General features: G+C 56.5%; 1 protein-coding gene across 1 annotated transcript in view; it reads right to left on the bottom strand.

The window, feature by feature from the left end:
- Positions 1-13,860, bottom strand: part of TTC21A (tetratricopeptide repeat domain 21A) — a 37,507-nt gene that overhangs the window by 7,297 nt on the left and 16,350 nt on the right. The window contains exons 9-21 of the mRNA XM_015568406.1: positions 13,315-13,507; positions 11,041-11,138; positions 10,666-10,866; positions 9,983-10,112; positions 7,957-8,114; positions 7,536-7,751; positions 4,677-4,915; positions 3,910-3,982; positions 3,690-3,800; positions 3,204-3,342; positions 2,934-3,037; positions 1,536-1,724; positions 502-612 (exon numbers count right to left, since the gene is read on the bottom strand). Of these exons, the coding sequence (XP_015423892.1) occupies positions 502-612; positions 1,536-1,724; positions 2,934-3,037; positions 3,204-3,342; positions 3,690-3,800; positions 3,910-3,982; positions 4,677-4,915; positions 7,536-7,751; positions 7,957-8,114; positions 9,983-10,112; positions 10,666-10,866; positions 11,041-11,138; positions 13,315-13,507 (1,962 nt within the window). The remainder of the gene's footprint in view (positions 1-501; positions 613-1,535; positions 1,725-2,933; positions 3,038-3,203; positions 3,343-3,689; positions 3,801-3,909; positions 3,983-4,676; positions 4,916-7,535; positions 7,752-7,956; positions 8,115-9,982; positions 10,113-10,665; positions 10,867-11,040; positions 11,139-13,314; positions 13,508-13,860) is intronic.

The following is a 13,860-nucleotide window of genomic DNA, read 5'->3' on the forward strand; positions in this document are numbered from 1 at the left end:
AGGAGCATGGAAGTGGGAAGGGAAGGCCAGGGCTGGACACCAATGGGACCTTTTGACAGCTAGCACAGCCAGCCCCTCACCCTTGTCTGAGAACTGCCAGCCTGAGGCAGGGGAGGTAGAATGGGGGCTCCCCTGCTCTGCTGGGGTGGCCCTGGAGGTGGCCTGGGTGATAGGGACAAGTGGCTCTGGGGAGGGGGGCTTTACACACACACACACACACACACACACGTCATGTCCCCGAGCCCAAAGGTGGGTGTGGTTTCCCCTGGAGTGAATGGGCCTCACCGCCTCCCCTGGATTGTCCCTGGAGGCAGATGCTGCCCCCTGCCGACAGCCCACCCCTCCCGTCTGAAGGACAGCAGGTCCACGCCAGGAGTCCCCTCTGCCCGGCAGGTCTCTGGCCGGGTGAGCCAGGCCTCGGAGGTTATGGGGCTGGGAAGCAGCCTGCATGTGGTTGTGGGCGCCTGCGGGGGGCAGGAGGAGGTCCAGGGGGCCTCTTACCACGCAGGCGGTCTCATGGTACTTCTCGGTCTCGAGGAGGACTGCACAGTACTGCTGGCACAGGTCCAGATGTCCCTGCAGGAGCGAGACCCGCGCCAGCTCCAGCACCACCTGGAACAGGACCAGAAGCGATGAACCAGCCACGGAGCGTCACGGGACCGCGCGGGGACGGGCGCCGCGTTCTCTCATGCCCAGTTCTGCCCGCTCTGCTTCTAAGGTAAGTCTCAGGTTCCCGGGAGAACTGGCCCTCCTCTTCTGCCCCCAGGACTTCTGGCCATGCCATGCGTTTCACTATTGACCTTCTCCAAGTTGGGGGCCCGGAAACTCGCACTCATCCTTCAGCTTCGACTCTGACCTCACTTCTCCTCTGCACCCCAGACTCAGGGACAGGCACCCTTCTGCTGGGTTCCCGTCGTGTCCTGACCCACATGCAGGCACGGGTCTCATGGTGGCAGAACTGCTTGTGTACTTGTCTACAGACCGTTGCCTGAGGACAGGGACCATATCTTGCCCCCCGGGTCTCCAGGGCCTAGAGTAGTACCTGGCACGTACTAGAAATCGGTGAGATGAGTACAATTTCAGTGAATGAATGGGTCTGTCACTCAGCTTTCCATTTACTCTCTTCGCGTGAACTCCAGCCTCATTCCCTAACCGGAGCCATACCTCCCTCACGCCTCCAAACCTCCTTGGAAACTTAGCCTGGGCTTCATGCCCAGAGTCTCTGGCAGTCACACTCTCATTGTCTCCCCACCTCCAAGAGGGACCTGAAGACGCCAGACTAACATGACTTTCAGCAACGTCTTCCCCCTCCACCCCCCCCACAAGTGGCTGTCAAAGTGGGGCTCCCCAGCCTTGCTCCAAGGGCTGTGGTGGGAGAGGCCCCGGGGTCAGCTGGAGCTCGCCCTCCACACCGGAAGTCCCATGCCGCTTACGCCTGGGCTCCTCAGGGAGCCACAGCCTGCGCCCTGCTCAGGGAGCTCAGCAGGGCATCGTGCCCCGAGAGGAGGAGTAGGGTCTGGCTTGGAGGACCCCACCTTGTTGTCAGTGGGCGAGTAGGAGAGGGCGTCCTTGTAAGACCGCACCGCCTTGGCGTACTCCTTCTCCACCACGTAGTGCTCCCCAAAGTGGAAGCAGATGGAGGCTGCCAGCTCCTTCTGGGAGGGGATCATCTCCGGTTGCTCCAGCGGAACACGCTTCAGGATCCGAGACTGGAGGTCCAGGGCCTGGGGGAACCAGTCAGCGCAGGGTCAGGAAGCTGGAGCCTGATGCGCCAGGCCTCAGGCCACTTCACAGCCAGCCCCAGCTCTGGTTCCAGAGCCTGCAGCGTTAGAAAGGGCACCTCAAGTGCCTTTAGCAAATCTGGGTCCCTCTGGACACGCCAGGCCGCTGGCTGAGTGCTCTGGTGGCAGGCTGGCACCACCTCTGGGACAGGCTCAGAGCAAAAGCACTCAAACAAAACACGCTATTGTATTCTACTCGTTTGCCTGTTTCCATCACACCTTGGCACTGGCTGTGTCTAACTGGCTTAGGCCGAAGGGCTAGAACAAGCACACAGTAGGTATTCAATGCAAGCTGTGTTTTGATGGGTGCATTTGTTCTGAATATTGCCCTGCTGGGAATCCGAGGCAGCCCTCACACATGTCCAGGACGTGCAATGACCGAGTGAGTGAGAAGACAGCATCAGGGCGAGAGGAAAAGGACGATGCCAGGGTGAAGTTTCAGGAAGAGGGCACAAGTCAGCACTGAGCTCCCCGGGGACCAGAGAGAGGAATGGGGACCCCATGGCAAACGATGGAATAAATCCAGCCGTCGGAAAGCGGGCTGTCCCTCTCCAACCACAGAATGCACCCCAGGAACAAGGGACAGGCCACAGCCGTGGGTAGGAAGAGAGAGGTGGCAAAACAGGATGGCCAGGCGCTGTCCCGCCAGAGGCAGCCCAGGGGGAAGGGTGTGGGTCGGGACCGGCCATACTCTGGTTCAAACCTCAGCTCCACCACTTTTGAGCAGTGTGACTTTGGGCACGTTTCTTAACCTCTTTGAGCCGTTTCTGTCAAACAGTAAATGTCACAGTGCCTTTCTCAAAGGGCTACTGTGAGAATTAAATAAGGAAGCAAGAAGCCTGGTACAGAATCCAGCATAGAGCTATGGGCATTGCCCATTATCATCACCACCAGCATCCTTGAGGACAAAGGGATTAACTTGCTCCCAGCCCAGCCCAGTCCAGCCCAGCCAGGCTCACAGCACTTTGGTGCACCATCACATTAGCGAGCCAGGGTTGGGGAGTAGATGGAAGGTGGGGCTCAGAGGTGTAACGAAGCCTTCTTCTGAGGACCAAGCCTAGAGGCTTCCAAACCTGCAGCCCTATCCTTCCTTCTTCAGCTCCATCAGAACATGGCAGACACAGACCTTGAGTCTATTGGTCAATTAACTACCTTGTTCAAGGCTTCCAGCACATCTTCTTTCTTATGGCTCTTGTAGACCTTTGCCAGCAAAAGCAAGCACTTGACATCATTCATCATGGATGGGATGTCTGTGGCTGCAAAATGGAAACTCAAATTACTGTTCTCTGCCTTTTGGGGATGAGTGTGTGTGTGTGTGGTGGTGGTGGTGGGGTGCACCATTCTGCAAGAGAAGAGAGAAGGGGGTGGGGAGGAAGATGCCTGCTCCCAGTGCAAGGGGAGCGAGCCAGAGTGCTACCTCACCTGCATCGTGTTCCAGTGCCTGCTTCAAAACCTTTTCTGCTTTGTTGAACTTCTTTAACTTCAGGAGCAGCTCAGCCAGATCACAGCACAGAAAGTCCTGTCCGCTGATCTTCTGGGCCGCCTCATAAAAATTGATGGCCTTTGTGCAAACAGGAAATGCTGGCATCAGGTCGGGCTCTACACTTGAGCGCCTCGCCTTGTGTTCCCCTCAGCAGCCGCCCCACCCGTGGGCCCCTCCAGAACCCAGAAGCCTAAGAGGAAAGGCCTTCCCAGCTGGCAGGGCTCAAGCTTCAGCCTGGGCAGGCGTGGGGAGTGGTGGAGGGTGGCCGAGTTCTCCCCTTGGCACCCCATTTCGCAGGGAGCTCGGGGGAAACTCAGCCACTCCCCTCCTGTCCTGACCCCCTCTCCCACCCAGGCACCCTCCTCCCTCTTCCCTGCTGGGCTGGCCCTCCCCACCTCTTCCCGCCCAGCCCAGCCCAGCCTGACCTTGGTGTACTCGTGGGCCTTCACATAAGCGCGCCCGATTCTGCTGACCAGGGAGGCGTCGTGTGGGTTCTTTCTATAGGCCTCGTCGTAAGCCTCCAGGGCCTTCTCGGGCTGGGTTGGGGGGAGGGGGGAGAGCTGTCAGGGGTCTCTGCCTTCTCTCCCACTGCTGCAGGTGAGATGGGCGGGGGGCGACGGGCCAGGCCATGAGGCCCTTGCTCACCTCCAGAATGTTCATGAAGGCATCGCCCAGCAGCAGGCTGGTGTCGGGGCCAGGCAGATGTTCGCAGAGCTCCCTGTAGTAACCAGAAGCTATCTCAGACCTGTGCGTCCTTCACATTCCCGAGCCGCCGCCTTCTCTTCTTTCCACGAGTCCTGCCTGACATTCATCCATTCATCCAATACTCACCGAAAGCCCCATGTGCGCGAGGCTCTCCTCCTCTGTCACCTGGGCCGTGGCCAGAGCCTCCACCCAGCCCTCCAGACCCCTCTCCATGGGGCAGCCACACTGCTCCTCCTAGGACTCCCATCTGACCACGTCACCCCACTGTGTAAGGTTCCCACTGCCACTGGGATAGTCTCCCTCCCTCCTCCCAGCATGCCCCTCCCACCTGAATTGCCAAATGGAGTTTTGCCTGAGGAAAGGGACTGGGGAGGTACCCTCTGGGTCCCAGTGTCCAATCACAGAGACGGCGGCTTGGGGCTTCAGATCAGCTCTCCGTCCTCCTTCACCTCACATTAGTCACATCCAAGCCATTGGACATTTCCTCGAGGATGGGCAGAGCGGGGGCCAGGGCAGAAGTGCGTTCCCATGGTTCCCCCCAGAATGTGGGCCATACAAGGGGGAGGGGGTGCAAGCAGGGCTCCGTGTCCTCAGAACTCAGCAAGGAGCCAGCCTGGCTGACCTACCACGCTCAGTTCTAGCCCTCGGGGAAATCTCACACTCTCAGCCAACGCCACTGCCAGGATGCTGCGGGTGACTGCGCTTACCGGTAGCACCCGATGTAGAGGCGGACGTCGTTGCGGGTGTGCAGGTAGATGCCGGCCATCTTCTCCCTGGCTTCCGTGTAGTAGGGCTGCTTGGGCGTGATGTTCCTCAGCATGCTCAGCGCCATGTCCACGTTCCCCTTGCTCAGGGCCAAGTCCACGTTGGCGATGGTGATGCGGGTCTCCTCGGGCGTGCCGCTGAACTCGTCGATGGCATCCTGCATGACCTTGGTGGCCTCGTGCTAAGACACGGGAACCCAACACACCCTCCGCTCGCCTCCACCCACTGCAGGTGGCCTGATCACACTTCACAGCTCTTCTAGGAAACGTAAAGCAATCCCCCTGCCCAGCCTGGCCCGGGAGAGAAAGGAAACAGGGAAACGGCAGCCGGGAGCAGTCCTGCGACATGGGAGCCAAACATAGGATGGCCCACCTCCATCTGTGGAGAGGCTGCAGGGGCAGAAAGGAGAGAGATCGCTTTGCTGTCCAGGGCCACTGTTCTTGGAGGGCAGGGGGAAGGTGCCCAGCTAGCTGGGGGGGGGGGGACAGAAACCCCCCAACTGTAAGAAGCTCCCTATTCCTTACCACCTCAAAGTCTTCCCATGGGAGACCTATGGACGCATGTCCTTGAACTTCCCTGCTTAAATGTTGTGGGATTGGGTGCAAAGAGGTCTCTTGATATTTTCATTACATTTGTACCCTTGATTATTTTAATACAGATACTTTCTTTGCCCATTTCGGTGCTTTTTGCCTTGCATTCAGCCTTCCTCAACCTCTGCCCAATCTCCTACAATGTCCTCAATGCTTTCTGTGTTCCACTGCTTCTCTCTTCTGCAGGAACATGGGTTAAGCCTTTAGCGGAGACCTGTTGTCTTTCTTATCCATCATCCCCTCAAATCACTTATTTTTCCTGGTTTCTCAACCCTTTCCTCCAGTCAGAGAGCTTCAGCAAGGGCTAGGCTACTTTCCACTCTTTCTCGTGAAATCGTAGTTTTGTAACGACACCCTTGTTTTCTGTGGTCACTCTAACTCCGCCAGCTGACTTTTCATCACTCCCCGTTTTACTGGGACCCCTTTCTTGATCTCTTACGTTCTACTTTGAGCTCATTTTATAAGACCCCATGTTCTTTTTCTTTTCGCTGAGTGTAGAAAAGTTTTCTGAAAAAAAATTTTTTTTCTTCTATTTCTTATAGTACTCTTTCTCCTAAAGTATAACCTTGTCTTTGGTCTATTTTATCCCCCCTCCCTCCATTCACTCAGTAACCTAGACTGCAGTTCCACACTGGGCCCATTCTGATCACCCCTCTCCTCTACGGGAACAGCTTCACCTAAGCTTGCCTTTCTCACGAGCCGGGCTGGGAGCGCCTCTCCCCTTAGCTTTCTCCTGCTGGAAGTAGCCTTTTCAAGAAGCCAGGGTCAGGCTGGAACCCGCTGGCTCGCAGTGAAGGCCCCGGCTCTCAGGTCTGTTATCTTGGCCCAGGGAGCTGCAAAACGGCTGCCAGGTTATTTCCCTCCTTACTGTCCTCTGGCCCACCACCCCGACGAAGGAGCCTGGGACAGAGGACACCGCGGGCCTTTCAGAGGGGAATTCTCGCTCAGTAGCCTGCCCGTCTATGGGCTGGATGTGGGTTCCTCTAGGAATGTCCCTGCTTTTCCCGTGGCTTCACCACATCCCCAGTTCAGAAAGTTTCAAGCAAAGGCCAGCTCAGGCCCCCCACTCACTGCACCCTGCTCTCTCTCTGTCACCCACGGTAGCTTCGGCGAGGACGGGGGTCTTGTGACCTGTTCTCCTTTATCCGGGGCCTCAGTCCAGGGCCTGGCATAAAGCAGGTCCTCCATCCCTCATTGAACGAATGACTGTCAACTATTCTTAGAGGCAGCTGTCCCCTAATTTTGTTACAGATGGAGATTCCTTCCCTTTTAATTCTTTTTGGCAGATTTAAGGGAGGGAAGTACCGTAAACAAGCTTCCCCATCCCCGTCTTTGCCCAGGAGGCAAATTTTAACTTTAAGAAGAAAAGTCCTGCCCTGACCGGTTTGGCTCAGTGGATAGAGTGTCAGCCTGCGGACTGAAGGGTCCCAGGTTCGATTCCAGTCAAGGGCATGTACCTTGGTTGTGGGCACATCCCCAGTAGGGGGTGTGCAGGAGGCAGCTGATTGATGTTTCTCTCTCATTGATGTTTCTAACTCTCTGTCCCTCTCCCTTCCTCTCTGTAAAAAATCAATACAATATATTAAAAAAAAAGGAAGAAAAGTCCTCACAGACTGATTCCCCTGCTATGCCGCGATCATAGGAGGCAGCAGGATGGCCCAGTGCTGGTGGACCATGGAGGTATGTGGTCCTGGGGAGCAGGTGGTCCTGGGGGCAAGGCCAGCGAGGCTGAGGGTCACGTGCAGAGTCCAGCTCCCCCAGCCCTGGTCTTGCCCCTGCCAGACCTCCCGAGGCCCCGGGGCTGCCTCACACAGGTCAGACACTGCAAAACTCCAAGGGGACGCCGTTCATAAAGGTGATGGCGTGACTGGCATCCACTGGCAGGTAGGCCTTGCCCAATCGGCACAGCCACCTGGGTTGGGCTGGAGGGGCCTGTGTGTGCCGCCTCCCTGAGATGCTGACGGGGACAGGGACACAGCGGGGGGCAGGGGGGCAGATCAGGCAGGTGCCAGTCAGAGTGGGGCTTTATCTTGAGGCCCATGGGAGCCACGGAGGCCTTTTGGGCAGGAGAGAGCTATGCTTTCAAGGGAATAAAGACTCAAATGTTAGCCTAAGTAAACATTAGCCAGAATCAAAAGGCCTGGTGCCCAGGCCGACCCTGGCCCTCCAGCATACCCCAGCCCCCGGGGAGAAGAGCCTGGCCGTCCTTACCAGCTCCCCGTTCATCCGGAGGGCATCTGCCAGCTCCAGCAAGATGGATGCCCGCTCACTGGGCCCCACAGAAGGCCCGCGGACCTTCCTGCCTTCTTCCGCCTTCAGAGTTGGTAATTTGGTGATCATTTTCAGGGTCTTGATGGCTTCTGGATAGTCCCCAGACTTGTTGAGGGCCCTGGCCTTGATGAAGTGGTAGAGGGGGTGGTCTCGGACCTAGAGGAGCCGAGCGGAGGGTGGGGCTCCATCACCGCTGCTGCTCATGGCACCCTGAGCCCACTAGGCCCTCCCCCGCCTGCGGGCCAGCGGAGGGGCAGAGGATGCAGGGAGCTCCCGGGGCTCCTCTCCCAAGGCCTGTGGGGCCCGCAGCCAGCTGGGCCTGGGGATGCGGAGCAGGTGACAGGGCGCAGAGGAGCCCCACCTGGAAGTTGTGGCTGACGCCCAGCTCCAAGCAGTGGGAGCACATGGCAAAGTTGCCCTGCGCCAGGTAGATCTGGGACTTGAGGAGGTGGGCGTGCACGGAGGCGGGGTCCAGCTCCAGGCAGCGCTGCACGGTGCTCTGGGCATTCTCCAATTCCCCTAGAAATAACCAACAGACCCCTGCGTCCAGGGAGCCTGGGGCCTCCGGGGACCCAGTGCGCAAAGGCAGAGTGGCCTTTACGTGTCCTGCTACCCAGGAGCACCCAAGGTTGGCATTTCACCCAGTTCTGTTCCGCCTCACTCAGAGGGCTCCTCCTAGAATGAGAACGACACAGTTTTTGTGAAACTCAAACCTCAGTGTCACACCTCCCTCCTCTCTGTCACTGCACTGCTCCTCCTGGAAGCTCCGAGAACACCCAAGTCCTGGTGCCACGCCTAAGAGCAGGATGAAATCCAATAATAACGGCGACTGTACTTGCCACAACTTACCAAGCACCTGCTCGATGCCCAACCCACGCAGAGCACTTCAGAAAGGCTGGCTTAGTATTTGCCCAGCCCTGCAAGGTTGGTATCGTTCTCCTTGGTTCTTAGCTGGAAGGCTGGGGCAGAGCCAGCGTGTGAACCTGGGCCCTCAGTGCCTGAGGCTGAGCTGTGGACGCCCTGGCTGATGTGGATGTGGGGCTGAGAGTCTCCGTGCGGCCGGGCTGGCCCTTTGCGGGGGCAAGTGGCATCCCAGGGGTGGGGTGCAGTGAGCTGGGAGGGGAGCCAGGTCCCTCAACAGCTCCTGCTCCAGGAAAAACAAGCATTGAAAACACAAGCTCGGGGGGTCACCAGAGGCTGGGAGCAAAACAGGCCATGGGCCAGCCAGGCCCCCCAGCAGCCAGGGCCCTCCACCGCATGACCTGGTGGGTGGGGCACACCTGCTCCTGGGTCCCCTACGTTCTGCTCCTTCCCTGTGAGCTGCAGAAATGTCAAGATGTCTCCATGGCAACGCCACCAGCTGGAGGCCTTGCTTGGGCCCAGGGGGAGTGTGCCTTCCCTCACCTGGTGCCCAGGAGGCCTTAAAGCTGTGGGTACACCTGGTACCCAGATGAACACCGGGAGGACCGAGGATGCAGACAGGGGACCCCCGGCAGAGAGCCACCCACCCAATGCAGCGCCAGAGGACAGACAGGCGCATGGCATTCGGATGCTTGGGAAGCCCCAGACAACGGACGCCAGCTTGGCCCTCAGGCTGAGGGGTGAAAGGCCACAGGGAGAGAAAGGGAGGGAGAGAGAGGGCGAGGGGGCACCCAAAGGGGTTGTTCCTTCTTCCCCTCCCTCTCCAGGATCTGGGCTTGAGATGGGAGAAGGAAGCCACTCTGCCCACCCTGAGGCTCTGAAAGACGAATGGAACAGGCATCCCCTCCCCATGAGGCCGTCCTGACCTCCGATAAAAACCATAACCCTACCCCCTCCCTTCCCGCTGTAGTTTTCTCCTGATAAAACAACACAGCGTGCAAACTCCAGGAGGGAATTTCTGCCTCTCTGACTGCGAGGGTATCCTGGCGTCAGAGCAGCGCCTGCACACAAGACAAGTTCAGTGACGGCTGCAGAGACCACGCAATCAGCAAAGGTCTGGGTGGGAGAGACCCCTGCTGGTGAGGGAGGTCAGGAAGGTTTGAGGGGATCCAAGGCTGGAAGGCATGACGGGCAGACCTGGTGAGTGTGTGTGTGTATGAGTGTGTGTATGTGTGTGTGTGCATGAGTGTGTGTATGTGTGTGTATGTGTGTGAGTGCATGTGTATATGTATGAGTGTATGTGTGAATGTATATGTGTGAGTGTATGTACATGTGTGTGAGTGTATGTGAGTGTGTATGTGTGTGAGTGTGTGTGTGTGAGTGTGTGTGTGTGAGAGAGTGTGTGTGTAATGCATCCCAGGCAGGGAGCCCAAGGACACTAACCCAGGGGCAGAAGTCCCACCAGGTGTCTGAACAGATGCGGGAGGACGCAAGTCCCCACCTGGCCACCAGGACCACGGGCTCACCTGAGAGATACTTGACCTGAGCCATCACATACAAGGGGCCAATCAGAGCTGGTGCTGCCTTCACGACAGGAGTCAAGATCATCGTGACTTGCTTAAGAAGTGGAGACACGATCTGGCCTGGCGACCGGGGCTGCGGGAACGGGGGCCTGGCTGTGAGGTTGCCCCATCCTGGGAGACCCCTGGAGCCTCAGAAAAAGCTCTCCCAGGAGGGAGCGGGACTTTACACCTGGTGCCCAGCAGGCGCTCCCAGGACAGGGACTTTGTGTCATCCATATCGTGCCCCGAGTGCCTAGCGTGGTGCCGGACACGGGGCAGAGCACTCAGTAAACAGTTGTGGGGGTGACTCAGACCAGGCATGAGGGCTACTAGGCATGTCAGATCTGATCCCTGCCCACAAGAATCTCAACTGGCTGGGAAAGCAGGACGGACAAGTCAAGACGAACACACTTCTTCGAAGCCTTCTGGGAAAGGGGAGCGCAGTTCCTCTCCAGGATAAAGGCCAGGCACGAGCCAGGGCCCTGCTTCTCCAGGTGCGGTTCCTGGACCAGCAGCACTGACATTACCTGGGGGCTTGTTCCAGACACGGGGCTTCTACCACAGAGTCAGTCCCTGCACCGGAATGACCCCGGGTGATCTGCGTGCTGCACGTACGAGTCTGAAAAGAAGATGCGCCTGCGGCTAACCTGCTTGGGGCAGAAGAACAGGTACTCCCTGACGATGCAGGCCAGGAAGAGGGGGTCCAGCTTTTCAAAGTACTCGGGGCCCAGGGGGAGGCCCTGCATGTAGAAGAAGTGCAGCTCGGCCGCCTCCTGCAGGAGCGCCGTCACCTCCTGCTCCCCCTTGTGCCTCTTGGACGCCAGAAGGGCCTGGAGGAAAACCAGCACCTGTGGAGGCAGGCCCGGGGCTTGGATCCAACGCCAGCCGGCAGGGTTGGTCCATGAGGGCGAAGCAGAGGCCAGGCCATCTTGGCTACTCTCTCCATTGGGGTGGAGGACTTTGGGGACGGGGGGGTGGGGGACACACTCCCGGAGCAACCCATGCCCTCAGGGAGCTCTGACCTCTGACTTCCCCAGGGACTGCTGCACCTCCTTCAGGAATTCCAGCTGGTGCTCGGCCTCCTCCAGGTGGCCCTCTAGGATCTGGCCCCAGATGATCCCTGGGAACGGAACAGAACATGGATCAACAGCAGGCTCCCAAGCACGGCCAGCAGGCCAGCAGGCCAAGGAGCGTGGTGGGACCACGGCAGGCAGGATCTCAGGGTGGGGGACCTTTTCCAACATCTTCATAAACTTAACGTGATACATGCTCATGGGAAAGAATTCAAATCTTAAGGCAGAGTAGAAAAGCAGCCCTCGTTCATGCTCTGGCTTTAACCATGCCTCCCTCCAGAGGTAACTTCAGGTTATTAACCCATACACAGCTTTTCCTGGTAGTTCATACACACCTACCCCATTCTCTTTAATGAGGATGTGATATCCACAGTGGTTGGAACCATTTCTTTAACTGTTGCCCTACTGAAGGACGCCTCATCCCACACTTGGTTTGTGTTCAGTGACTAACCTTTGCAGGGCTGCTGTGAGCATTTTGTGTGCGTTCCAACCCCTGAAGCAGAGGCGGTGGGTCAAAGAACACGCGTATCTAAAACACCGAGAGATAAGGCCAACTTGTCCTCCACTGACATTTGAATTCATATATTACTGCCAAGAATTTGAAAGTATCCTTTCCTTTTCACCTCGCAGACACACTGTACTCTTTGCCAGTCTAGAGAGTGAATTCTAACTTGTTTTAATTCACATGTTTTTGATTATTAGGAAGAATGAACGTCTTTTGGTATATTTAATGGCCTCTTCTTTTCTACTATGAATTTTTTGTTCAGAGCTTTTTCCTGTTTCTCTTTTGGGGTGATTTCCCTCCCCTCTCTATATATGATTAACTCTCTGTAGCTAACATTTCCTATTAGTTTGCCATTTACCTTGTCACTATTTTTAGTGTCTCTTGCCATCCATGAGTTTCAAATGTTTACACAGTCAAATCAGTAAAATATCTTCTTTACAGTTTCTGAGTGTGTGGTCATGCCTGGAATCCCCAGTGAACCCAAGTCCAATTTAATATTTATGTTTAAATACTTAATTCATTTGGAACTTATTATCGAATATGGTGTGAGGTGGAGAGTTACCTTTAGATTTTTCTATTACTGGATAGCCAGTTATCCAACTATGATCATTGGACTTGGGTTTGGAGTCTATTGGTTTGAAGTGTCATCTTTATCCTAAGACCTGTTTCAATCCCATTTTATCCGTTTATTCCAGTACTGGCCTCAAGCTGGTTTAACTACTGTTGTTTTGTGATACGTTTTGAATTTGGGAGGACAAATCCCTTCTGTTTCTACTATTCTTCTTTTGATGTTTTTTTTTGTGTTTTTTTTTTTTTTTTTTTTTTTTTGCCATTTGGCTATATTTATTCCTGTCTTCCTAATCACCATCTTGGTTTTCAGTGATATCTGTCCTGCTATTTGGCTCATCCATGGAACTTTTTACTTTGTGTTCACATTTTTAACAGCTCTTTTTTGTTCCCTGTATTTTTTCCACAGCAGCATGTTCTTGACTTAGTGACATCACAGCCTCTGGAGCCAGCGGACTCTGGAGGTGTTTGGTGGGGGAACGTCTTCTCTGTGTCAGCCATGACCTTGCACGCACCCGCTCGGCCCCCCGTTCAAACTGTCAGAAGATTTACACAAGGACGAGGCTCATTCGCACGAGCAGCTGGGCAGGTCCCCCGGGTTGTGAAGGCGGCTGATTTCCTCAGCCCGGCCAGATCCCGATGGTGACGCCAGGATGCATGTGAGCGGGCCTGCCCTGGGCTGGAGCCCGGGGGACTGCCCTGTGGACTTCCCTTCTGGCCCCCCCGCTGGGGATCTCCTCTTAGATGAGGAAACAGGGAAGGAGTCAGCCTGATGGAGGAACATTTGAGGGGGTTTTGCCCATGTGCCCGGCAGCCACATCCTGTTGTCCTGCTTGTCCCTGTGGTGGTGGGAAGCCACCTGCTTGGGGCAGAAGAACAGGTTTATTTCTGCTTCCTCCTGAGCCTCCTGATTCCGTCTCTGGTCGCCAGTGTTGCTTTGAATCCACTTTTGAGTGTTCCTGTGCCTCTCCTGTGTATTTCTATGCTTGTAGATTCACGAAAAAGCGCCCTGTCATACAATGCGCCCCCAAACTCACACACCCTCTGGGGACAGTGCTCCCTCACACCTCTCTTTTGGGCCCAGGAAGGTCACCCTGCTTGGCTGCCAACCCCTGCCCTTCCAGCGCCCACCCTACCCAGCCTGCACAGACCTGTCAAGGCGGCCACACTGTTCTCGTCCACTTTCATGGCCTCCGAGTACCACATCGATGCCTCTTTCACTTGGTCCTGCAGGATGAAGAGGTAGCCCAGCTCTATGGCCAGGTGGGTGCAGGTGGGTGCGGCCAGGAAGGTACGTTCGATGAAGCTGCACACTAGCTGTAGAATCATCTGGTGCCTCCCGCACTGCAAGGAAGGGACACACAGGGACGGGAGACCAGTCAGCGCAGTGGGTCTGAACAGGCCACATCAGAATTGGGGGGCATTTTAACAGGCCTAGGAGGGGGGCTCAGGAGAGCCTCAGAGGCACCCTATGTCCAGGCAGCTGGGTCTGTGTCGCTGATCAGCTCCCAAAGAACCTCCCACGGGCCACAGCTGCCTCCGGCCCGAGGGACCCATCCCCTGTCTGGCCGCAATAACTGGTCCAACGAATCACCAAGAGGTTTTTCAGGAATTGCAGCTGGGTGAGAGAGGTTCCTGCACCCCGCTGACGGGAAGTGACCCCAAAGTCTGCAAGCAGCCACTTTCCCTGCCATGTC

The sequence above is a fragment of the Myotis davidii genome, unplaced genomic scaffold, assembly GCF_000327345.1.
Source record: "Myotis davidii unplaced genomic scaffold, ASM32734v1 scaffold663, whole genome shotgun sequence".
NCBI classification, from domain to species: domain Eukaryota; kingdom Metazoa; phylum Chordata; class Mammalia; order Chiroptera; family Vespertilionidae; genus Myotis; species Myotis davidii.